This window comes from Ylistrum balloti, unplaced genomic scaffold, assembly GCF_031769215.1.
Source record: "Ylistrum balloti isolate Yb309-2 unplaced genomic scaffold, AGI_CSIRO_Ybal_v1 Utg371168, whole genome shotgun sequence".
Lineage (NCBI taxonomy): Eukaryota > Metazoa > Mollusca > Bivalvia > Pectinida > Pectinidae > Ylistrum > Ylistrum balloti.
Genome location: NW_026782638.1, coordinates 48,410 through 73,614, shown reverse-complemented (window position 1 = coordinate 73,614; position 25,205 = coordinate 48,410). Strand labels below are relative to the sequence as shown.

The 25,205-nt window shown below is 39.2% G+C and overlaps 1 protein-coding gene across 1 annotated transcript; it reads right to left on the bottom strand.

Annotated features, from left to right (window-relative positions):
* Nucleotides 1-2,856: 2,856 nt before the first annotated feature.
* Nucleotides 2,857-22,518, bottom strand: LOC132561181 (ubiquinol-cytochrome-c reductase complex assembly factor 1-like). Its single transcript, XM_060225908.1, has 7 exons — nt 22,395-22,518; nt 20,258-20,350; nt 18,510-18,620; nt 18,123-18,195; nt 13,172-13,229; nt 9,625-9,733; nt 2,857-3,030 (listed from the first exon to the last, which is right to left on the bottom strand). Exons 1-7 carry the CDS (start codon nt 22,464-22,466, stop codon nt 2,857-2,859), a joined length of 690 nt encoding a protein of 229 aa, XP_060081891.1. The 5' UTR covers nt 22,467-22,518.
* Between the last annotated feature and the right edge of the window lie 2,687 nt (nt 22,519-25,205).

Below are 25,205 nucleotides of genomic sequence, written 5' to 3'. Positions count from 1 at the left end.
ACTAACAATCATTGTAAACTAGATACCTGTACTGTTATCACTAACAATCACTGTAAACAATAGGAAACTTGATACCTGTACTGTCATCACTAACAATCATTGTAAACTAGATACCTGTACTGTCATCACTAACAATCATTGTAAACTAGATACCTGTACTGTCATCACTAACAATCATTGTAAACTAGATACCTGTACTGTCATCACTAACAATCATTGTAAACTAGATACCTGTACTGTCATCACTAACAATCATTGTAAACAATATGAAACTAGATACCTGTACTGTCATCACTAACAATCATTGTAAACTAGATACCTGTACTGTCATCACTAACAATCATTGTAAACTAGATACCTGTACTGTCATCACTAACAATCATTGTAAACAATAGGAAACTAGATACCTGTACTGTCATCACTAACAATCATTGTAAAATAGATACCTGTACTGTCTCCACTAACAATCATTGTAAACTTGATACCTGTACTGTCATCACTAACAATCATTGTAAACAATAGGAAACTAGATACCTGTACTGTCATCACTAACAATCATTGTAAACAATAGACTGTCATCACTAACAATCATTGTAAACTAGATACCTGTACTGTCATCACTAACAATCATTGTAAACTAGATACCTGTACTGTCATCACTAACAATCATTGTAAACTAGATACCTGTACTGTCATCACTAACAATCATTGTAAACTAGATACCTGTACTGTCATCACTAACAATCACTGTAAACAATAGGAAACTAGATACCTGTACTGTCATCACTAACAATCATTGTAAACTAAATACCTGTACTGTTATCACTAACAATCATTGTAAACTTGATACCTGTACTGTCATCACTATACATATCATTCATTGTAACTAGATACCTGTTCATTGTAAACAATAGGAAACTAGATAGATACCTGTACTGTCATCACTAACAATCATTGTTGAAACAATATATTCTAACAGTGCATTAAACTAGATACCTGTACTGTCATCATTGTAACAATCAATCCCTAAGTGGAGATCACTAACAAATTGTAAATGACTGCTGTTTTTTTAATAAAGATAAGAAAACACTATGTCCCCCAAGAGCCAATGATGTATTGAAATAATGGAATAAAGCAAGTGGTTATCAGAATATGGTTTTATATAATCTATCCTCCAATTGAATTTTACCAGGAAATGTATATTCAACACGTGACAAGTATTATCTACGGTAGGTAGGTTATACGATCATACTCACAAAATTAAAAATGTTGAAATATTGATTTAAACTGTCACAAACATGAACACTGACTAGGATATGTTCAAGTTGAACAAGTTCAGAGGTTTGTTATGCCTATGGGCGAAACAATAGATACTAAAGAGATATTTCCAACATAACTGTGAGATTTTCTTTTCTTTGTAATTTCTTCCAAAAACAAATAAAAATGGGCTGCATTTAGAAATAATGACTACTCCCTGTCCTCCATTATATACAGATAATGACTACTCCCTGTCCTCCATTATTTAGAAATAATGACTACTACCTGTCCTCCATTATTTAGAGATGATGATTTCTCCCGGTCCTTCATTATATACAGATAATGACTACTCCCTGTCCTCCATTATTTAGAGACGATGATTTCTCCCTGTCCTCCATTATTAACAGATAATGACTACTCCCTGTCCTCCATTATATAAAGATAATGACTGCTCCCTTTCCTCCATTATTTAGAGATGATGGTTTCTCCTGGTCCTCCATTATTTAAAGATAATGACAACTCCCTGTCCTCAATTATTAAGTAATAATGACTACTCCCCTGTCATCCATTATTTAAAGATAATGATTGTTCCCTGTCCTCCATAATATAAAGATAATCCCTGCTCCCTGTTTCTTTATTATATACAGATAATGTCTGCTCCCTGCCCATCATTATTTAGAGATAATAATTAATCCCTGTCCTCCATAATATAAAGATAATAACAGCTCCCTGTCTTCGATTATATAAAGATAATGACTACTCACTGTTTCTCCATTATTTAGAGATAATAACTTCTTCCTGTCCTCCATTATTTAGAGATAATAACTACTCCCTGTCTCCATTATATACAGATAATGACTGCTCCCTGTCCTCCATTATTTAGCGATAATGACTTCTACCTGTCCTCAATTATTTTGAGATAATGACTACTCCCTGTCCTCCATTATTTAGAGATAATGACTTCTCCCTGTCCTCCACTATTTTGAGATGACGATATCTCACTACCCCTCCATTTTACAAAGACAATGACTACTCAATGTCCCTGCCCACCCCCCCCCCCCCCATTCTAAAAGATAAGGAATACTGCTATAAATAGACAACATCAGATGACAGCTATATATAGAAACCATCAGATGATAGCTATATATAGACAACATCAGATGACAGCTATATATAGACACCATTAGATGATAGCTATAAATAGACAACATCAGATGACAGCTATATATAGACACCATCAGATGATAGCTATATATAGACACCATCAGATGACAGCTATATGTAGACACCGTCAGATGATAGCTATATATAGACACCGTCAGATGACAGCTATATGTAGACACCATCAGATGATAGCTATATATAGACACCATCAGATGACAGCTATATATAGACACCATTAGATGACAGCTATATACAGACAACATCAGATGACAGCTATATATAGACACTGTCAGATGACAGCTATATGTAGACACCATCAGATGATAGCTATATATAGACACCATTAGATGACAGCTATATACAGACACCATCAGATGATAGCTATTTATAGACACCATCAGATGACAGCTATATATAGACACCATCAGATGATAGCTATATATAGACACTATCATGTGGCAGTTGGTTGTTGGTTAATGAATACTTGCAAATGTGAAGAACCTGATTGATTTCATCCTTGATAATTACCTCATCGTAGAACAGAAATGCGTTCTGCAGGTGAAATTTCATTTGGTCCAAAAATTCTTTCCTTTCATTAAAGGACACAGTCTGTAAACATAATTAAGAATGAGGTTTACGACAAAAAATTCTTCACTAAAACAGAGGTAAACGGTCATTACTGGTCAAGGTTAGGATCAGTACTGGTCCAGGTTAGGGTCAGTACTGGTCCAGGTTAGGTATGGTCTATTATTGTATACTCACTTGAAAATACATTCAAAAGAAGATCTAAAACATAGTAGAAAGTTCATAGCTCACCATTAGGTAGAATTTTACCATGATGAGCCAAAACTAGTAAAAATTGGTCACCAAGATATAAAAGTATATTGCCAACTTAACTTATCTGTGTTTCCCCTTGCCTTTTGAAACTGGAGATACCCCTAACTATGTTTCTATATAGGAGAGTGATTGAAAACTAGGGGTACATGTCTTGAAGTTCACCAATTTGGTGGGAGTAGGGGGTTTTGTACTCTCATTTAGGGGTGACTGGAGCACTGCTTGTGAAGCTTGTTACATTCAGGGGTGATGGGGACACCGCTTGTAAGCCTTGTTACATTCAGGGGTGATGGGTGCACTGCTTGTAAGCCTTGTTACATTCAAGGGTGATGGGGACACCGCTTGTAAGCCTTGTTACATTCAAGGGTGATGGGGGCACCACTTGTGAAGCTTGTTACATTCAGGGGTGATGGGGGCACCGCTTGTGAAGCTTGTTACATTCAGGGGTGATGGGGGCACTGCTTGTGAAGTTTGTTACATTCAGGGGTGATGGGGGCACTGCTTGTGAAGCTTGTTACATTCAGGGGTGATGGGGACACCGCTTGTAAGCCTTGTTACATTCAGGGGTGATGGGGGCACTGCTTGTGAAGCTTGTTACATTCAGGGGTGATGGGGGCACCACTTGTAAGCCTTGTTACATTCAGGGGTGATGGGGACACCACTTGTAAGCCTTGTTACATTCAGGGGTGATGGGGGCACTGCATGTGAAGCTTGTTACATTCAGGGGTGATGGGGGCACCGCTTGTAAGCCTTGTTACATTCAGGGGTGATGGGGGCACTGCTTGTAAGCCTTGTGATGGGGACACCGCTTGTAAGCCTTGTTACATTCAGGGGTGATGGGGGCACTGCATGTGAAGCTTGTTACATTCAGGGGTGATGGGGGCACTGCATGTGAAGCTTGTTACATTCAGGGGTGATGGGGGCACTGCTTGTAAGCCTTGTTACACTTAGGGGTGATGGGGGCACCGCTTGTGAAGCTTGTTACATTCAGGGGTGATGGGGGCACCACTTGTAAGCCTTGTTACATTCAGGGGTGATGGGGACACCGCTTGTTTGTTACATTCAGGGGTGATGGGGGCACTTGTTACATTCAGGGGTGCTTGTTACATTCAGGGGTGATGGGGGCAGCATTCAGTGATGGGGGCAGCTTGTTACATTCAGGGGTGATGGGGACACCGCTTGTAAGCCTTGTTACATTCAGGGGTGATGGGGGCTTGTAAGCCTTGTTACATTCAGGGGTGATGGGGACACCGCTTGTAAGCCTTGTTACATTCAGGGGTGATGGGGGCACCGCTTGTAAGCCTTGCTTGTAAGCCTTGTTACATTCAGGGGTGATGGGGACACCGCTTGTAAGCCTTGTTACATTCAGGGGTGATGGGGGCACTGCTTGTAAGCCTTGTTACATTCAGGGGTGATGGGGACACCGCTTGTAAGCCTTGTTACATTCAGGGGTGATGGGGGCACCGCTTGTAAGCCTTGTTACATTCAGGGGTGATGGGGACACCGCTTGTAAGCCTTGTTACATTCAGGGGTGATGGGGACACCGCTTGTAAGCCTTGTTACATTCAGGGGTGATGGGGGCACTGCTTGTAAGCCTTGTTACATTCAGGGGTGATGGGGGCACTGCTTGTAAGCCTTGTTACATTCAGGGGTGATGGGGGCAAGCCTTGTTACATTCAGTGATGGGGGCACTTGTAAGCCTTGTTACATTCAGGGGTGATGGGGGCACCGCTTGTAAGCCTTGCTTGTAAGCCTTGTTACATTCAGGGGTGATGGGGGCACTGCATGTGAAGCTTGTTACATTCAGGGGTGATGGGGGCACCACTTGTAAGCCTTGTTACATTCAGGGGTGATGGGGACACCGCTTGTAAGCCTTGTTACATTCAGGGGTGATGGGGGCACCGCTTGTAAGCCTTGTTACATTCAGGGGTGATGGGGGCACTGCTTGTAAGCCTTGTTACATTCAGGGGTGATGGGGGCACTGCTTGTTAGCCTTGTTACATTCACGGGTGATGGGGGCACTGCTTGTAAGCCTTGTTACATTCAGGGGTGATGGGGGCACCGCTTGTAAGCCTTGTTACATTCAGGGGTGATGGGGGCACCGCTTGTAAGCCTTGTTACATTCAGGGGTGATGGGGGCACTGCTTGTAAGCCTTGTTACATTCAGGGGTGATGGGGGCACTGCATGTGAAGCTTGTTACATTCAGGGGTGATGGGGGCACTGCTTGTAAGCCTTGTTACATTCAGGGGTGATGGAGGCACTGCTTGTAAGCCTTGTTACACTTAGGGGTGATGGGGCACTGCTTGTGAAGCTTGTTACATTCAGGGGTGATGGGGGCACCACTTGTAAGCCTTGTTACATTCAGGGGTGATGGGGGCACTGCTTGTAAGCCTTGTTACATTCAGGGGTGATGGGGGCACTGCTTGTAAGCCTTGTTACATTCAGGGGTGATGGGGGCACCTTGCATTGTGAAGCTTGTTGTTACATTCAGGGGTGATGGGGACACCGCTTGTGAAGCTTGTTACATTCAGGGGTGATGGGGGCACTGCTTGTGAAGCCTTGTTACATTCAGGGGTGATGGGGGCACTGCTTGTGAAGCTTGTTACATTCAGGGGTGATGGGGGCACTGCTTGTGAAGCTTGTTACATTCAGGGGTGATGGGGGCACTGCTTGTGAAGCTTGTTACATTCAGGGGTGATGGGGGCACCGCTTGTAAGCCTTGTTACATTCAGGGGTGATGGGGACACCGCTTGTAAGCCTTGTTACATTCAGGGGTGATGGGGGCACTGCTTGTAAGCCTTGTTACATTCAGGGGTGATGGGGGCACCGCTTGTAAGCCTTGTTACATTCAGGGGTGATGGGGGCACTGCATGTGAAGCTTGTTACATTCAGGGGTGATGGGGGCACTGCTTGTGAAGCTTGTTACATTCAGGGGTGATGGGGGCACTGCTTGTGAAGTTTGTTACATTCAGGGGTGATGGGGGCACTGCTTGTGAAGTTTGTTACATTCAGGGGTGATGGGGGCACTGCTTGTGAAGTTTGTTACATTCAGGGGTGATGGGGGCACTGCTTGTGAAGCTTGTTACATTCAGGGGTGATGGGGGTTACATTCAGGGGTGATGGGGACACCGCTTGTAAGCCTTGTTACATTCAGGGGTGATGGGGGCACTGCTTGTGAAGCTTGTTACATTCAGGGGTGATGGGGACACCGCTTGTAAGCCTTGTTACATTCAGGGGTGATGGGGGCACTGCTTGTGAAGCTCGTTACATTCAGGGGTGATGGGGGCACTGCTTGTGAAGCTCGTTACATTCAGGGGTGATGGGGGCACTGCTTCCTATGGAATTGTTCTACATAACAAGATGCCCACAAGGCCTTAATGGTCATCTGACTACAAAAACTTTCAGCAGGGTTATTTTTTCTACTTTGAATGAAATCTTACTAAGAAGCTGTTTTCCATGATGTAGGTGGTAGTTTTGGTGAAGAGTAGGAAACTGAAACAAGTGTTACCTATTTTTTGACAGTAAAATTGGAACTCAATCCTACTGGTGAAACTTGAGAAGGTTTGAAATAGGTGTTTCACAGGAAAACCATGATTGCAAAATCATGTAACAAAATGGCCTCCCTGGCCGTTATGTCAAAGTTTTGACAAGGTTAAAATTCAAAAACACTTTATTGGCCACCTTTCCTAAACATTCCAACCAAATTTTAGCTAAAAAAAGGCACCAGCTGAACTGGAGAAGAAGATTAAAATATGTTTTTCAAGATGGTGGCAATGGTAGCCATCTTCGATTTCAGACATATCTGAAACACTTGATCAGGACCATCTCAGGATTATTTCATGTAAGTTAGAGCTCAATCACACCGATGGAACTTGAGAAGATGTTTAAAATGTCTAACAGACACACCTATGGACCAAGAGGAACCTATATATATGAAATTTGAGAAAGATCTATACAGTACTTCTGAAGAAATAATGATATCAAACTTGTGGGCCATTTTGTTTTTCTGAATGCTTAATCAAATGGGCAAAACTAGGGACAAAGAGGAACCTCTATGTGAAATTTCAGAAAGATCCATCCAGTGCTTTTGAGGAAATAGTGATAACAACCTTTCAAAGTCAAAATCCAAGATGGCCACCTGTCAGCCATTTTGTTTTTCTGATCAGTCCCAAAATTAAATGGGCACAACTAAGAACCAAAAGGAACCTAGACATGAAATTTGAGAAAGATCTATACAGTAATTTTGAAGAAATGGCGATAACAAACTTCATTGTAAAAAATCCAAGATGGCCACCTGTTGTACATTTTGTTTTTCTGATCAGTTCCAAAATCAAATGGGCTCAACTACGGACCAAGAGGAACCTACATATGCAATTTGAGAAAGATTCTTCAGACGGACGACGGACCATGGACGCAGAGTGATTTGAATAGCCTCCCACCCCCCTTCATCCTCTATAATCAAGTGCTTACACTCACTTTGGCTCTCTGCCTCCCTGGAACATTTCAAGGCAAAATTAAAGGCACAAACCAAGTCATTTGATTAGTCTAGAATGGGTTTCTAGAGAAAAAAAACTGATCAGTTAAAAAGGAGTGACACCCAACTTCAAAGCCAGTACAACATACCACTATGCAATCTCAAGATTTGTTTGAAGTCAATGGATTAGTCTATTCTTTTTGTCTTATCCACAAAGTGTCACTCACACAACCTTCCATGTTACTACGACAGGGGTGCTGAGAGTGAAAGCGAGCCTAACATCCAGAGTATTGAGCATGGTTCCAGGGGTGCTGAGAGTGAAAGCGAGCCTAACATCCAGAGTATTGAGCATGGTTCCAGGGGTGCTGAGAGTGAAAGCGAGCCTAACATCCAGAGTATTGAGCATGGTTCCAGGGGTGCTGAGAGTGAAAGCGAGCCTAACATCCAGAGTATTGAGCATGGTTCCAGGAGTGCCGAGAGTGAAAGCGAGCCTAACATCCAGAGTATTGAGCATGGTTCCAGGGGTGCCGAGAGTGAAAGCGAGCCTAACATCCAGAGTATTGAGCATGGTTCCAGGAGTGCCGAGAGTGAAAGCGAGCCTAACATCCAGAGTATTGGGCATGGTTCCAGGGGTGCCGAGAGTGAAAGCGAGCCTAACCTCCGGAGTATTGGGCATGGTTCCAGGGGTTCTGAGAGTGAAAGAAAGCGTAACCCCTGGAGTATTGAGGATGGTTCCAGCAGTGCAGAGAGTGAAAGAGAGCGTAACCCCTGGAGTATCGAGGGTGGTTCCTGGGGTGCAGAGAGTGAAAGCGAGCCTAACCCCTGGAGTATCAAGGATGGTTCCAGGGGTGCAGAGAGTGAAAGTGAGTCTAACCCCTGGAGTATCCAGGATGGTTCCAAGGGTTGTAGTGAGGGAAAGTGATCGTAACTCCTGGAGTATCGAGGATGGTTCCAGGGGTGTAGAGAGTGAAAGTGAGTCTAACCCCTGGAGTATCGAGAATGGTTCCAGGGGTGCAGAGAGTGAAAGTGAGTCTAACCCCTGGAGTATCAAGGATGGTTCCAGGGGTGCAGAGAGTGAAAGTGAGTCTAACCCCTGGAGTATCAAGGATGGTTCCAGGGGTGCAGAGAGTGAAAGTGAGTCTAACCCCTGGAGTATCCAGGATGGTTCCAGGGGTGCAGAGAGTGAAAGTGAGTCTAACCCCTGGAGTATCGAGGATGGTTCCAGGGGTGCAGAGAGTGAAAGTGAGTCTAACCCCTGGAGTATCGAGGATGGTTCCAGGGGTGCAGAGAGTGAAAGTGAGTCTAACCCCTGGAGTATCGAGAATGGTTCCAGGGGTGCAGAGAGTGAAAGTGAGTCTAACCCCTGGAGTATCGAGGATGGTTCCAGGGGTGCAGAGAGTGAAAGTGAGTCTAACCCCTGGAGTATCGAGGATGGTTCCAGGGGTGCAGAGATTGAAAGTGAGTCTAACCCCTGGAGTATCGAGGATGGTTCCAGGGATACAGAGAGTGAAAGTGAGTCTAACCCCTGGAGTATCGAGGATGGTTCCAGGGGTGCAGAGAGTGAAAGTGAGTCTAACCCCTGGAGTATCGAGGATGGTTCCAGGGGTGCAGAGAGTGAAAGTGAGTCTAACCCCTGGAGTATCGAGGATGGTTCCAGGGGTGCAGAGAGTGAAAGTGAGTCTAACCCCTGGAGTATCGAGGATGGTTCCAGGGGTGCAGAGAGTGAAAGCGAGCCTAATCCCTGGAGTATCGAGGATGGTTCCAGGGGGACAGAGAGTGAAAGTGAGTCTAACCCCTGGAGTATCGAGGATGGTTCCAGGGGTGCAGAGAGTGAAAGTGAGTCTAACCCCTGGAGTATCAAGGATGGTTCCAGGGGTATCAAGCATGAATATACCTCTACTTCTTTCATTCGTAATTCCGTATCCTTCCACATCAAAGAGACAAGAACATTTCGGAAGTATCTCCCCTCTACGCCTTCAAAACTCAGGCGTGTTAAGATGATCCTGTCCAAAATACAAAAAGATTTTTATTTATTATCTTTAATGACATATGAATGGTTTTCAAATCAAACTTTTTCAATCATAAAAAGATGTGAATTTTTAAAAGTTTTAATACAGCTGATATTTTAGTATTTAAATCAAGTCTATGCTAAACTAAACAGCTGATTGTTAAACTCAAGCCTGTAACCAAACCTGTAACTATTGTAGTCTTGCCACCAATCGAGGCTTCATCAGGACACTTACATACTGTCTTGAAGATGCCTCGACCGCACATGAAACTAATCGACAATAAAGTTTAACTAAACACTAACTGGTGATACTTGAAATTTGTTGTGACAATAAATCTAACCACACAATAACTGGTGACACTTGAAATTTATTGCAATTGAATCCTTACCCTTCCTATATGTATATAAGTTGTCAATCGCCCTGCATACCTCTAGGTATCCAAGTGAAGTACCCCACTGAAAACCACACTTACCTTGTCACTTACACCAAAATATACAATGCTCTAAACACACAACGCATTTACAGAAATAAAAGAAAAAACTTGTTGTCAACAATTGCCAAAAAGTGCCAGAATGAAGAATTGACAGGAAAGTCCTAACAGTGTTACAATACATTTTATCCAGCATCAACCATATCTCTATGGAGAGAGTTTTCAAACATGATACCAAATCATTCCTGAAAACTCACCTCACTGTTACTCAGCATTAATGTTACAGCCAAGCATTATACTGGAGTAATCGTACACCGAGTGCAGTAATCGTATCACCGAGTGGTGAAATCGTATCACCAAGTGCAGTAATCGTATCACCAAGTGCAGTAATCGTATCACCGAGTGGTGAAATCGTATCACCAAGTGCAGTAATCGTATCACAGAGTGGTGAAATCGTATCACCAAGTGGTGAAATCGTATCACCAAGTGCAGTAATCGTATCACCAAGTGCAGTAATCGTATCACCAAGTGGTGAAATCGTATCACCGAGTGGTGAAATCGTATCACCAAGTGCAGTAATCGTATCACCAAGTGCAGTAATCGTATCACCAAGTGGTGAAATCGTATCACCAAGTGCAGTAATCGTAACAACGAGTGGAGTTATCGTATCACCAAGTGCAGTAATTGTATCACCAAGTGCAGTAATCGTATCACCGAGTGGTGAAATCGTATCACCAAGTGCAGTAATCGTAACACCGAGTGGAGTAATCGTATCACCAAGTGCAGTAATCGTATCACCAAGTTCAGTAATCATATCACCAAGTGCAGTAATCGTATCACCAAGTGCAGTAATCGTACACCGAGTGAAGTAATTGTATCACCGAGTGGTGAAATCGTATCACCAAGTGGTGAAATCGTATCACCAAGTGCAGTAATCGTATCACCGAGTGGTGAAATCGTATCACCAAGTGCAGTAATCGTATCACCAAGTGCAGTAATCGTATCACTGAGTGGTGAAATCGTATCACCAAGTGCAGTAATCGTATCACCAAGTGCAGTAATCGTATCACTGAGTGGTGAAATCGTATCACCAAGTACAGTAATCGTATCACCAAGTGCAGTAATCGTATCACTGAGTGGTGAAATCGTATCACCAAGTGCAGTAATCGTATCACCAAGTGCAGTAATTGTATCACTGAGTGGTGAAATCGTATCACCAAGTGCAGTAATCGTATCACCAAGTGCAGTAATCGTAACACCGAGTGGAGTAATCGTATCACCAAGTGCAGTAATCGAATCACCAAGTGGAGGAATCGTATCAGCAGGTGCAGTAATCATATCACCAAGTGCAGTAATCATATCACCAAGTGCAGTAATCATATCACCAAGTGCAGTAATCGTATCACCAAGTGCAGTAATCGTACACCGAGTGAAGTAATCGTATCACTGAGTGGTGAAATCGTATCACCAAGTGCAGTAATCGTATCACCAAGTGCAGTAATCGTATCACCAAGTTCAGTAATCATATCACCAAGTGCAGTAATCGTATCACCAAGTGCAGTAATCGTACACCGAGTGCAATAATCGTATCACCGAGTGGTGAAATCGTATCACCAAGTGCAGTAATCGTATCACCAAGTGCAGTAATCGTATCACCAAGTGGGTTAATCTTATCACCAAGTGGTTTAATCATATCACCAAGTGGGTTAATCGTATCACCAAGAGGTGTAATCGTATCACCGAGTGCAGTAATCGTATCACCAAGTGGGTTAATCGTATCACCAAGAGGTGTAATCGTATCACCGAGTGCAGTAATGGTATCACCAAGTGCAGTACTTGTATCACCAAGTGGAGTAATCGTATCACCATGTGCAGTAATCGTATCACCGAGTGCAGTAATCGTATCACAAAGTGCAGTAATCGTATCACCAAGTGCAGTAATGGTATCACCAAGTGCAGTAATCATATCTCCAAGTGCAGTAATCGCAGTACTCATATATCCAAGAGGTGTAATCATATCACCAAGAGGAGGAATCATCCTTCCATTCAAATGAAGGAATCATCCTACCATTCTACAGGAAGAATCATCCTACCAAATTCATCTAGAAGAATCACCCTATCATTCATCCCACCAAATTCAAGTGGAAGAATAATCCTACCACTGTTCTAATCAAATGTGGCAAGAGTTCATTTCCCTAAGCAGATGGGTTTTTTTCTGGGGTAATTGTCTTGAATCACTTGGTCACCCAGAGGTAGGGGACTAGAGATAAAGATGGTCTTGAATCACTTGGTCACCCAAAGGTGGGGGACTAGAGATAAAGATGGTCTTTAATCACTTGGTCACCCAGAGGTGGGGAACTAGAGATAGAGATGGTCTTTAACCACTTGGTCACCCAGAGGTGGGGGACTAGAGATAAAGATGGTCTTTAATCACTTGGCCATTCTGAGGTAGGGGACTAGAGATAAAGATGGTCTTTAATCACTTGGTCACCCAGAGGTGGGGAACTAGAGATAAAGATGGTCTTTAACCACTTGGTCACCCAGAGGTGGGGGACTAGAGATAAAGATGGTCTTTAATCACTTGGCCATTCTGAGGTAGGGGACTAGAGATAAAGATGGTCTTTAATCACTTGGTCACCCAGAGGTGGGGGACTATAGATAAAGATGGTCTTTAATCACTTGGTCACCTAGAGGTGGGGGACTAGAGATAAGGATGGTCTTTAATCACTTGGTCACCCAGAGGTGGGGACTAGAGATAAAGATGGTCTTTAATCACTTGGTCACCCAGAGGTGGGGGACTAGAGATAAAGATGGTCTTTAATCACTTGGTCACCCAGAGGTGGGGAACTAGAGATAAAGATGGTCTTGAATCACTTGGTCATTGCATACCCCAGATATATGTATTTGAAGTTGATCAGATAGTATAAATATGAACATAGTTAATGACTAGATTAATATATCAAAGACGTTTAATTTGTGTATTTATCTTTTGTTTGACTTACCATAAATGTAGTTCATTGATGAGAAACCAAGTATTAAACGTATCAGGCAGATCAAGAACTGAAGAAAACAGAAACAATGGGATTCATGAGAAGTAGCTAATCATATTACACTGTTATCTAACCTAGATCTCTACTGTAGGTAGTCAGTTACCTGTTATCTAACATAGATCTCTACTGTAGCTAGTCAGTAACCTGTTATCTAACATAGATCTCTACTGTAGCTAGTCAGTAACCTGTTATCTAGCATAGATCTCTACTGTAGGTAGTCAATAACCTGTTATCTAACATAGATCTCTACTGTAGCTAGTCAGTAACCTGTTATATAACATAGATCTCTACTGTAGGTAGTCAGTAACCTGTTATCTAACATAGATCTCTACTGTAGGTAGTCAATAACCTGTTATCTAACATAGATCTCTACTGTAGCTAGTCAGTAACCTGTTATCTAGCATAGATCTCTACTGTAGGTAGTCAATAACCTGTTATCTAACATAGATATCTACTGTAGGTAGTCAGTTACCTGTTATCTAACATAGATCTCTACTGTAGGTAGTCAGTAACCTGTTATCTAACATAGATCTCTACTGTAGCTAGTCAGTAACCTGTTATCTAACATAGATCTCTACTGTAGGTAGTCAGTAACCTGTTATCTAACATAGATCTCTACTGTAGGTAGTCAGTTACCTGTTATCTAACATAGATCTCTACTGTAGGTAGTCAATAACCTGTTATCTAACATAGATCTCTACTGTAGCTAGTCAGTAACAATTACCTCTTATCTAACATAGATCTCTAATGTAGCTAGTCAGTAACCTGTTATCTAACATAGAACTCTACTGTAGGTAGCCAGTAAGCTGTTATATAACATAGATCTCTACTGTAGCTAGTCAGTAACCTGTTATCTAGCATAGATCTCTACTGTAGGTAGTCAGTAACTTGTTATCTAGCATAGATCTCTACTGTAGGTAGTCAATAACCTGTTATCGAACATACATCTCTACTGAAGGCAGTCAGTAACCTGTTATCTAACATAGATCTCTGCTGTAGGTAGTCAGTAACCTGTTATCTAACATAGATCTCTACTGTAGGTAGTCAGTAACCTGTTATCTAACATAGATCTCTACTGTAGGTAGTCAGTAACCTGTTATCTAGCATAGATCTCTACTGTAGGTAGTCAGTAACCTGTTATCTAGCATAGATCTCTACTGTAGGTAGTCAGTAACCTGTTATCTAACATAGATCTCTACTGTAGGTAGTCAGTAACCTGTTATCTAACATAGGTCTCTACTGTAGGTAGTCAGTAACCTGTTATCTAACATAGATCTCTACTGTAGCTAGTCAGTAACCTGTTATCTAGCATAGATCTCTACTGTAGGTAGTCAATAACCTGTTATCTAACATAGATATCTACTGTAGGTAGTCAGTTACCTGTTATCTAACATAGATCTCTACTGTAGGTAGTCAGTAACCTGTTATCTAACATAGATCTCTACTGTAGGTAGTCAGTAACCTGTTATCTAACATAGATCTCTACTGTAGGTAGTCAGTAACATGTTATCTAACATAGATCTCTACTGTAGGTAGTCAGTAACCTGTTATCTAACATAGATCTCTACTGTAGGTAGTCAATAACCTGTTATCTAACATAGATATCTACTGTAGGTAGTCAGTTACCTGTTATCTAACATAGATCTCTACTGTAGGTAGTCAGTAACCTGTTATCTAACATAGATCTTTACTGTAGGTAGTCAGTTACCTGTTATCTAACATAGATCTCTACTGTAGGTAGTCAGTAACATGTTATCTAACATAGATCTCTACTGTAGGTAGTCAATTACCTGTTATCTAACATAGATCTCTACTGTAGGTAGTCAGTAACCTGTTATCTAACATAGATCTCTACCGTAAGTAGTCAATAACCTGTTATCTAACATAGATCTCTACTGTAGGTAGTCAGTTACCTGTTATCTAACATAGATATCTACTTTAGGTAGTCAGTAACATGTTATCTAACATAGATCTCTACTGTAGGTAGTCAGTAACCTGTTATCTAACATAGGTCTCTACTGTAGGTAGTCAGTAACATGTTATCTAACATAGATCTCTACTGTAGGTAGTCAGTAACCTGTTATCTAACATAGGTCTCTACTGTAGGTAGTCAGTAACCTGTTATCTAACAATATCTACCTGTTATCTAACATAGATCTCTACTGTAGGTAGTCAGTAACCTGTTATCTAACATAGATCTCTACTGTAGGTAGTCAATAACCTGTTATCTAACATAGATATCTACTGTAGGTAGACAATAACATGTTATCTAACATAGATCTCTACTGTAGCTAGTCAGTTACCTGTTATCTAACATAGATATCTACTTTAGGTAGTCAGTAACATGTTATCTAACATAGATCTCTACTGTAGGTAGTCAGTTACCTGTTATCTAACATAGATCTCTACTGTAGGTAGTCAATAACCTGTTATCTAACATAGATATCTACTGTAGGTAGTCAATAACATGTTATCTAACATAGATCTCTACTGTAGGTAGTCAGTTACCTGTTATCTAACATAGATCTCTACTGTAGGTAGTCAGTAACCTGTTATCTAACATAGATCTCTACTGTAGGTAGTTGGTAACAATTACCTGTTATCTAACATAGATCTCTACTGTAGGTAGTTGGTAACAATTACCTGTTATCTAACATAGATCTCTACTGTAGGTAGTCTGTTATCTAACATAGATCTCTACTGTAGGTAGTTGGTAACAATTACCTGTTATATAACATAGATCTCTACTGTAGGTAGTCAGTAACCTGTTATCTAACATAGATCTCTACTGTAGCTAGTCAGTTACCTGTTCTCTAACATAGATCTCTACTGTAAGTAGTCAATAACCTGTTATCTAACATAGATATCTACTGTAGGTAGTCAATAACCTGTTATCTAACATAGATCTACTGTAGGTAGTCAGTAACCTGTTATCTAACATAGGTCTCTACTGTAGGTAGTCAGTAACATGTTATCTAACATAGATATCTACTGTAGGTAGTCAGTAACCTGTTATCTAACATAGATCTCTACTGTAGGTAGTCAGTAACCTGTTATCTAACATAGATCTCTACTGTAGGTAGTCAGTTATCTAACATAGATCTCTACTCTAACATGTTATCTAACATAGATCTCTACTGTAGGTAGTCAATTACCTGTTATCTAACATAGATCTCTACTGTAGGCAGTCAGTAACCTGTTATCTAACATAGATCTCTACTGTAGGTAGTCAGTAACCTGTTATCTAACATAGATCTCTACTGTAGGTAGTTGTTAACAATTACCTGTTATCTAACATAGATCTCTACTGTAGGTAGTTGGTAACAATAACCTGTTATCTAACATAGATCTCTACTGTAGGTAGTCAGTAACATGTTATCTAACATAGATCTCTACTGTAGGTAGTCAGTAACCTGTTATCTAACATAGATCTCTACTGTAGGTAGTCAGTAACTGTAGGTAGTCAGTAACATGTTATCTAACATAGATCTCTACTGTAGGTAGTCAGTAACATGTTATCTAACATAGGTCTCTACTGTAGGTAGTTGGTAACAATTACCTGTTATATAACATAGATCTCTACTGTAGGTAGTTGGTAACAATAACCTGTTATCTAACATAGATCTCTACTGTAGGTAGTCAGTAACATGTTATCTAACATAGATCTCTACTGTAGGTAGTCAGTAACATGTTATCTAACATAGGTCTCTACTGTAGGTAGTTGGTAACAATTACCTGTTATATAACATAGATCTCTACTGTAGGTAGTTGGTAACAATTACCTGTTATATAACATAGATCTCTACTGTAGGTAGTCAGTAACCTGTTATCTAACATAGATCTCTACTGTAGGTAGTCAATTACCTGTAACATAGATCTCTACTGTAGGTAGTCAGTAACCTGTTATCTAACATAGATCTCTACTGTAGGTAGTCAATAACCTGTTATCTAACATAGATCTCTACTGTAGGTATCTAACATAGATCTCTACTGTAAGTAGTCAATAACCTGTTATCTAACATAGATCTCTACTGTAGGTAGTCAATAACCTGTTATCTAACATAGATCTTTGCTGTAGGTAGTCAGTAACCTGTTATATAACATAGATCTCTACTGTAGGTAGTCAGTAACCTGTTATCTAACATAGATATCTACTGTAGGTAGTCAATAACATGTTATCTAACATAGATCTCTACTGTAGGTAGTCAATTACCTGTTATCTAACATAGATCTCTACTGAAGGCAGTCAGTAACCTGTTATCTAACATAGATCTCTACTGTAGGTAGTTGGTAACAATTACCTGTTATCTAACATAGATCTCTACTGTAGGTAGTTGGTAACAATTACCTGTTATCTAACATAGATCTCTACTGTAGGTAGTTGGTGACAATTACCTGTTATCTAACATAGATCTCTACTGTAGGTAGTTGGTAACAATTACCTGTTATCTAACATAGATCTCTACTGTAGGTAGTCAGTAACCTGTTATCTAACATAGATCTCTACTGTAGGTAGTCAATAACCTGTTATCTAACATAGATCTCTACTGTAGGTAGTCAGTAACCTGTTATCTAGCATAGATCTCTACTGTAGGTAGTCAGTAACTTGTTATCTAGCATAGATCTCTACTGTAGGTAGTCAATAACCTGTTATCTAACATAGATCTCTACTGTAGGTAGTCAGTAACCTGTTATCTAACATAGATCTCTACTGTAGGTAGTTCGTGACAATTACCTGTTATCTAACATAGATCTCTACTGTAGGTAGTTGGTAACAATTACCTGTTATCTAACATAGATCTCTACTGTAGGTAGTAAATTATCTCTTTTTTCTATTTTATTTGATACTTTCAGTTTTACTTTTGATTGTATTGCAGGAATATAGTACATTGTACACACTTACTTTCACAAAATGCATCATGATCTACGAGTTCTGTGATACATAACCATGATCTGTAAGCTGATAGTTCTAACTTCTGAAAAACGAAGAAAAAGATTTATCAGTTGCCATTGATTAAATTCTGTCAACAAACGAAACATGAATTGTATTGGTAAATGTACTTGATTCTGCACAAACTAGTTACTCGATTGGAAGGTCTTAAATTAAAAAATTAGGGTAATTTGAAAAAAATATGAGCTTCACTTTATCATATTACACCAGGCAACCATGAATGTTGATTGTCCTCTATAGAAATTTTTCTTTACTGACTTTTACAACAAATTAAATTCTATTCATGTTCTTTCAACTTAAGGAAGCAAGTATTAGCTCATATCATGAAAGAATTCTTACCTTATAAGATACTCTTAAATCCCTGTCAAATCCTAAAGTATGTTTGATTTTTCTAAAAAATGAAATGTCTTTGAAAGCTTTGGTTTCTTGAGTTGTTTTTTTTTCCTCTGTCTGAAATATCAACAAATAAAAACAAGCATGTTAGATTTCTTAGTCATATTCTGGAAACTCGTGTTGTTTTATTAGTAAATGTATATACCAAGTTTATCATAAAACAAACAGAATGTCTCGTAATAAGCCCACCCATAACAATTGCTATTCATAAATATTGTTCAAAAATGCTATTTCAATATCCTATCACAAGGTTTCTGAATTTTTGTTAAGAACAAAAACAAGAAGAAAATACTGCTATGTAAACTGAATTAAAATCCAATAAAACTAAGACAAAATATAAAACAAATGGTTTCAGTACGGAGAAGGCTTATTTTTTTCTATTTTGAATGAAATCTTACTAAGAAGCTGTTTTCAATGATGCAAATGGTAGTTTTGGTGAGGAGTAGGCAACTGTAACAAGTGTTACCTATTTTTTGACAGTAAAGTTTGAGCTCAGTCTAACTGGTGAAACTTGAGAAATTTGAAATAGGTGTTGCAATCATGTTTTGACAAGGTAAAAAATCCCAACACTTGTTGGCTACCTTTCCTTAACCTTTCCACCATTTTTAGCTCAATGACAACAGTGGAACAGGAGAAGTGTATAATGTTTTTCAAGATGGTGGCCATCTTGGATTTCAAACCGACCTGAAAAATGACAACACATGGTCAGGATCATATCAGACAAGTTTGAGTTCAATCCTAGGGAGTGAAACTTAAGAAGTTTGAAATAGGTGCTGCACAGGAAAACTATGATAGTGCAATTATGTTACAAAATGGCCTCCATGGCCGCCATGTTGAAGCTGTGATAAGGTTAAAAGATAACAACACTTTGTTGGCTACCTTTTCTTAACATTCCCACCAATTTTTAGCTCAATGGCACCAGTGGAAGTTGAAAAGAAGTTTAAAATTTGATTTTGGTGGCCAAGGCAGCCATCTTGTATTTCAGACATACCCAAAAAATAATAACATTTGGTCAGGACTATCTCAGAATCACTTTATAAAAGCTCAATTCCACTGTTGGAACTCAAGAAGAAGTTTAAAATGTAAAAAAAAATATGCATGGCAGACGGTGGATGAAGTACAGTGGCTATACGTCATCTTTGGGTCAGATGACCTAAAAAGAAAGATTTACACATACACTCCTGAAAAATTAATAGATTAAGACCAGGTGTTTCATAAGAGCAAGGGTCTTCTGCTTCTTCAACAACATCTGCCATGTAAATCTTGGTCAATCCAAGAAAGTAATTCTCAATTGAGAACAAGGCATACAACAACAGAATCAACAATGCAAACTAATAAGCATCAGAAGTTAAATATAAAACTTTCCATTAATATCTCTTCTTGATTCATGTCATTTGCTGAAGTTGATTCTCCTGGTCTTTGTTTTTTTTTGTTTTTGTTTTTGATTTTTTCCATTTTTCCACCAGCATATTTTTGCATTGTTACACTCTGAACATTTTGGTTGCCAGTATGATATATGATTAAGATACAATATTTAAAAAAAAAAAAGCAATTTGCTGGGGAAGCAAAAATTAAAGTTTTGGAGAGAACTGCAATTATTTAAGAACTTAATATCACCAATCTTGTATACACAAAGAAGGCTTGTAGCATATCATATACAGGAATGTCTATCATTAAAAACAAGTAATTATTACCTTTATGATATTTGTTGAACAGCTGACGACAGGAAGATGCAACGGGATTCTCTGTAAAATCGGACTGCTTATCTGGCTTTTGTGACTGTTAATCTGGTTTTTTTAAAATACAAATGTTAATTTGTGAATCATTAACTTATGTCTCTGATTAATTCTGGGTTGATGATCACAATAAGGAAACAAAAAAATTTTACATAATCTGAAAAGCAATTTGACACAATTTTCTTACAAATTACAGTGAAATTTTAAACAACACTGATACAAAAAGCTACATACAAAAGTATATGTAACCTGGGTAGTGGGTGGAGGATGAGGGGGAGGGCAGCAGATCACCTGAGAATTAGTGATGATGTAACCATTTAAAACATGCCAATCATCAAATTTGTATTTTCAACAATATTACTGTGTACTATCAGGGCCTATTCTCATATTTAATAAAACAGGGCACAGGGCTAGTCTATTAAATATTTAGAACTTTTTTTCAACCGACCAACTTGTGTATGTTCTTAACAAACTGAACTTTAGGATTTTTCTGATAGGGTCAAGAGCCTATGTAAAATTAAAGCTTTCTACATTTATTCAATATAATTCTGAGAACAGTTAACATCTACACCTGTATTCTTGAAACTAGAATTTTTGTAATGATGTCTATGATTTCACAACACTTTTGTCATGAGGACAGCATGCATCACCACAGCTAGTTAAAGAGGCCAAGCTAAACATGATCTGTAGGTACATTATTGCACTTCCATGTAATTTTCAAATTAAAATTTTTCCCCATCAATATGTTTATCTATCTCTTAATCTTATACAAAGGTTTCCCTTTTCCCTTGGCAAATTGAGACTGATCAGAAAAACAAAATGGCTGACAGGTGGCATGGCCATCTTAGATTTGGCAATGAAAGTTTGTTATTGCCATTTCTGAAATAGTATATGATAGATCTTTCTCAAGTTTCATAACTGTAAGGAGGGAAATGAGGGGGCCAGGTACATATACTATACTTTTAATCGTAAAATCTGAACTGTTCAGAAAAACAAAATGGCACACTTTTAAATTTGACTTTGAATTTTGTGCATTATTAATATTGTGAATTTAAAAAAAAAAAATCTGCTCAATTTACCTTCAGTTACAAATGAAACACCTGAGTACAGTGTTCTTTAGGTCTATTGTACACATGTCTTGTTCTATTAATAACAACTGATATGTGACAATCACTATAGATATACATGTAGTTTGTACACTGTTATAATATCAGGACTATTTCTAAAAGAATTACCTATATATATTGAAAGAATGTCAGACTCCTGTGCCCTGCCGCCATGATATTGTATATTGCATAAAACATTTATTTCTGTTTATAAAAATTTGTTCTAAAATGGCAATTCGTATCACAAACTTTGTTCTCCATTGACTACAGTGTATAAAGTGCAATTACAAATAATCTGAGTTCCCTAACAATCTGAGGTGAGCCGAGATTTTGGTGGAAGTGTCATCAAGGTTCAGTGCAAGTGTAGCAGTTTAGTGCAAATATCACAGGTGAACATGAATTTACATGTACCAGTATTATCCTTTTTAAATGCAGGGCACGACCCCTCATAAGGTAAGCAGTCCCACATTTGAGGGACTGTTACCAAATATATTCAAATTATATTCAAATGCGCAGTCATTCTGAAATAAAAATAATTATAATAATAAAAATATCTAGTTGTTTTAAAAAAAATGGTAACAGAAAGGATCGTCACCTTTTTAACATGGTCCAATAACCAATGCATCACTGTACAACTTTACAAAAAAAGGGTTATTCATCATGTTGTCTCGCTCGAATGCAGGACTAATACCCATATGAGGGGTTTGTACCGAACCTGTTTTAGTCACACTTTCTAAGTAGTGGACACAGGAAAGTGATGAGTTAAGTCATTTCTACAGAAAGCAATACAACTGAATTATTCATTGTTTGTGTTAACAGGGCCTTATCAAAAGTATAACTCCATTTTCGTCGCAATTTTTTTGAAGTGGAAAATAAGTATTAATTCATTATTTTATAACAATGTTTAGGTAACTGGTAGAAGTTTGGTTATGCAAACAGTCACACAATGTAAAGTTAACAACGTGAAAATAATTAATTAAATTGCAAACCTGGAGTCCATTTTTAATGGAATTGTAGCAGGCACATCTACATGTTCTCACCAAAATTCGCGTGCTTATCATGATGTTCCAGCGCTTACGTAAACTAACCAGCTTGACATTGGATATTGTATGTGAACATGTGTACTTAGCTCTCTACAGTGGAGGTAGATTTGTTCTATAGATCGCTTAAGTACAAAAAAACTATTATTGTTTATGTTACAAAAAGTCGGTGAGTCGAATTCACTGCAAAGGTAATTTATTATAACAAAATAATCTTATTATCTGCCATTAAATATTTAATCATCATAAATATTTTTCTTTGTCATAAGGGACATGTTTTGAACCTTGACCTGACACACTTAAAAACCCAAACAAATGTTCCCTGCGGAGGAAACAGAATTTTGATACATTTTTGCTTATCCGATAGGTAATATTTGGTAAGTTCTTTGTTTTGCACCAAACGTTCACTAGGTCTCAAGAGCTTGAAACCTTCACAGTAACTCTGTCTAGCGGCAAATGTTCAGCCGATTCACTTCTGGTTTCTGGCAGAGAGCATTTTAAAAAAGTCCATGCTTTTAACGCATTTTCTGGTGCACAGAGGATTTTTCTTTCCTGGACGCAGACACGTTGACGCACAGGTAATTTATGAAATGCTCTGAAAAAAATGATCGTACAAATAATACCACTTTCTTATTCTCAGTCTTACACTTACAGATACATACCTGCGGTATCCAGATGTTTCGCACCAAAGACCGTTCGCCCCAAGACTTTTCGCACCCAAGACCTTTCGCCCCGGACCGTTCGCACCATAGATCCCATAGCCAACAAAACAAACATTCATTGAACAGGAGGGGGTACCATACATCTGACCGCTAGTTTGTGTTTGATTTATTTCCTTGTCTTGCATTCAAGATTCAGCCATGTCTGCACCAACTTAGTTGATAACTTCCACTTCCTATGTAATGGCCGTCATATGACTTGAACTTGTGACTTTGATCACCGCGTGGTCGACATTGTATGGAATGACTCCTTGATAACGGACATAGTAGTTGCAGTAAATGACCTGTATGCTCAAACTGACCAGTGTAGTCACAGTACATTTATCGAAGCAGACGAGGGATAAAAAAGACCTTCAAATGTGTCGGCCTATATCACCATCGGTATAGAGGGTACGGTTTTAAATGAACAAATACGAACAAAGACAGTCAGCAGAACTGTTATGGTTTATTAAAATTGACATTTCAATCTCAAATTCCATATCAATCCATCATCAATGTATTCCAGCACTAGAATCTATTCAAATAAGAATCACACAAACAATAATTCACACACATACACACTGTCACAATACAAACACTAGTTTCCATGCGCACTAAAATTACACTTTTCTCAGTGTCACAGTACGAATAAACATCTCGGAGCACCCGGAGCACAACACAACCTCAAAGAGCATACAGTCTCCCACATGCCTTCAAAAGTTGGCTCACCGTTATCTTGTCCGACTCATAATTGTCCCACACTTCAAACAACTTCCCCAGTATGTAAAAATTAATATAAAATAATGAATGATACACCTACCTGTGCCGCATGTACGATGGTTCCACCAATCACACAAGTCGCACTGTATTGCATGCTGCCACGGTCGTACAATCCGTCTACAAGTGATGCAGTTGTCGTCAGCCATGGTCAATGACACGATGATAATTTGACAAGAACATGTCCATTTTTATGTACGTCATGTTGTTACAGTAACAAAAGACAAAGTCTCAACACCTTTCCTCTTGAGATGTCTCAACACCTTTCCTCTTGAGATGTCTCAACACCTTTCCTCTTGAGATGTCTCAACACCTTTCCTCTTGAGATGTTTTGATTCCGATCAGTGTTCGCGGATGCATGTTTCGTCAGGATCCTGGACTGTTGTTTCATACCCAAGCGAAGCCCTATAACGGTCTCAGCATTGTTGATCGTTAACAATTCAGTGAGGTTTTCATTAATTACAACCTAAATAAACAATCAATGATTTTTTGTTTGATGGTGCGAACGGTCTTAGCCTATGGTGTGAACGGTCCGTGGGTAAAAAATGGATGGTGCGAAAATGACAACATGGGGGCTAAAGGTCTTGGGGTGAACAGACTTTGGTGCGAAACATCAGGTATTCATACCTGCTACCAATGACACAAATACTCAATATTCCCACACACACAGTGGAACTCTTTACCAGTAGCAACAGTACAAAGCACTACACTAGAAATCTTCCAATTGCAAATTCACAGCAAAACCCATGAAGACCTCGAACCCAATCCCTAGACACTATTGTTTTTATCCACTTTTATAAAATTATCTCTGTAAATAATTATCATGTCTCACCACAGTCCCTCGAGGCAAATGTCAACTATCACCTTTTTTGTAAGTTTTTGAAAGAATTGTATAGTTTATTCAGAAGAAAACACACTGAATTGCTACACTAAGCAATAGGAAGCTACAGTATCTTGACGAAATGAGCCAGGCATGCAAAAACACGGACAGCGGTCAGCTGGGAGCCACAGCGGTGAGAAAAGAAAAAAACTAAGGTATATGTTCTAAGGAAAAGCAGTAGACCAAATTCTAGAAACAATTCAAGAGGAAATTCTCCGTTTGTATCACCAGAAACGAGCGATGATGGGGAAGAAGGATGGAAATGTGAGTTGTGCTGCAACACTTTTGTACGAAATGTCTAATTAAGTCAGACAATGAATATGAGGTTTTAACAAAATCAGATTCCATGTGGTTCTGTGTTCAATGCAGAGAGGACGTGATGAAAAACATAGCCATCAATCTCAA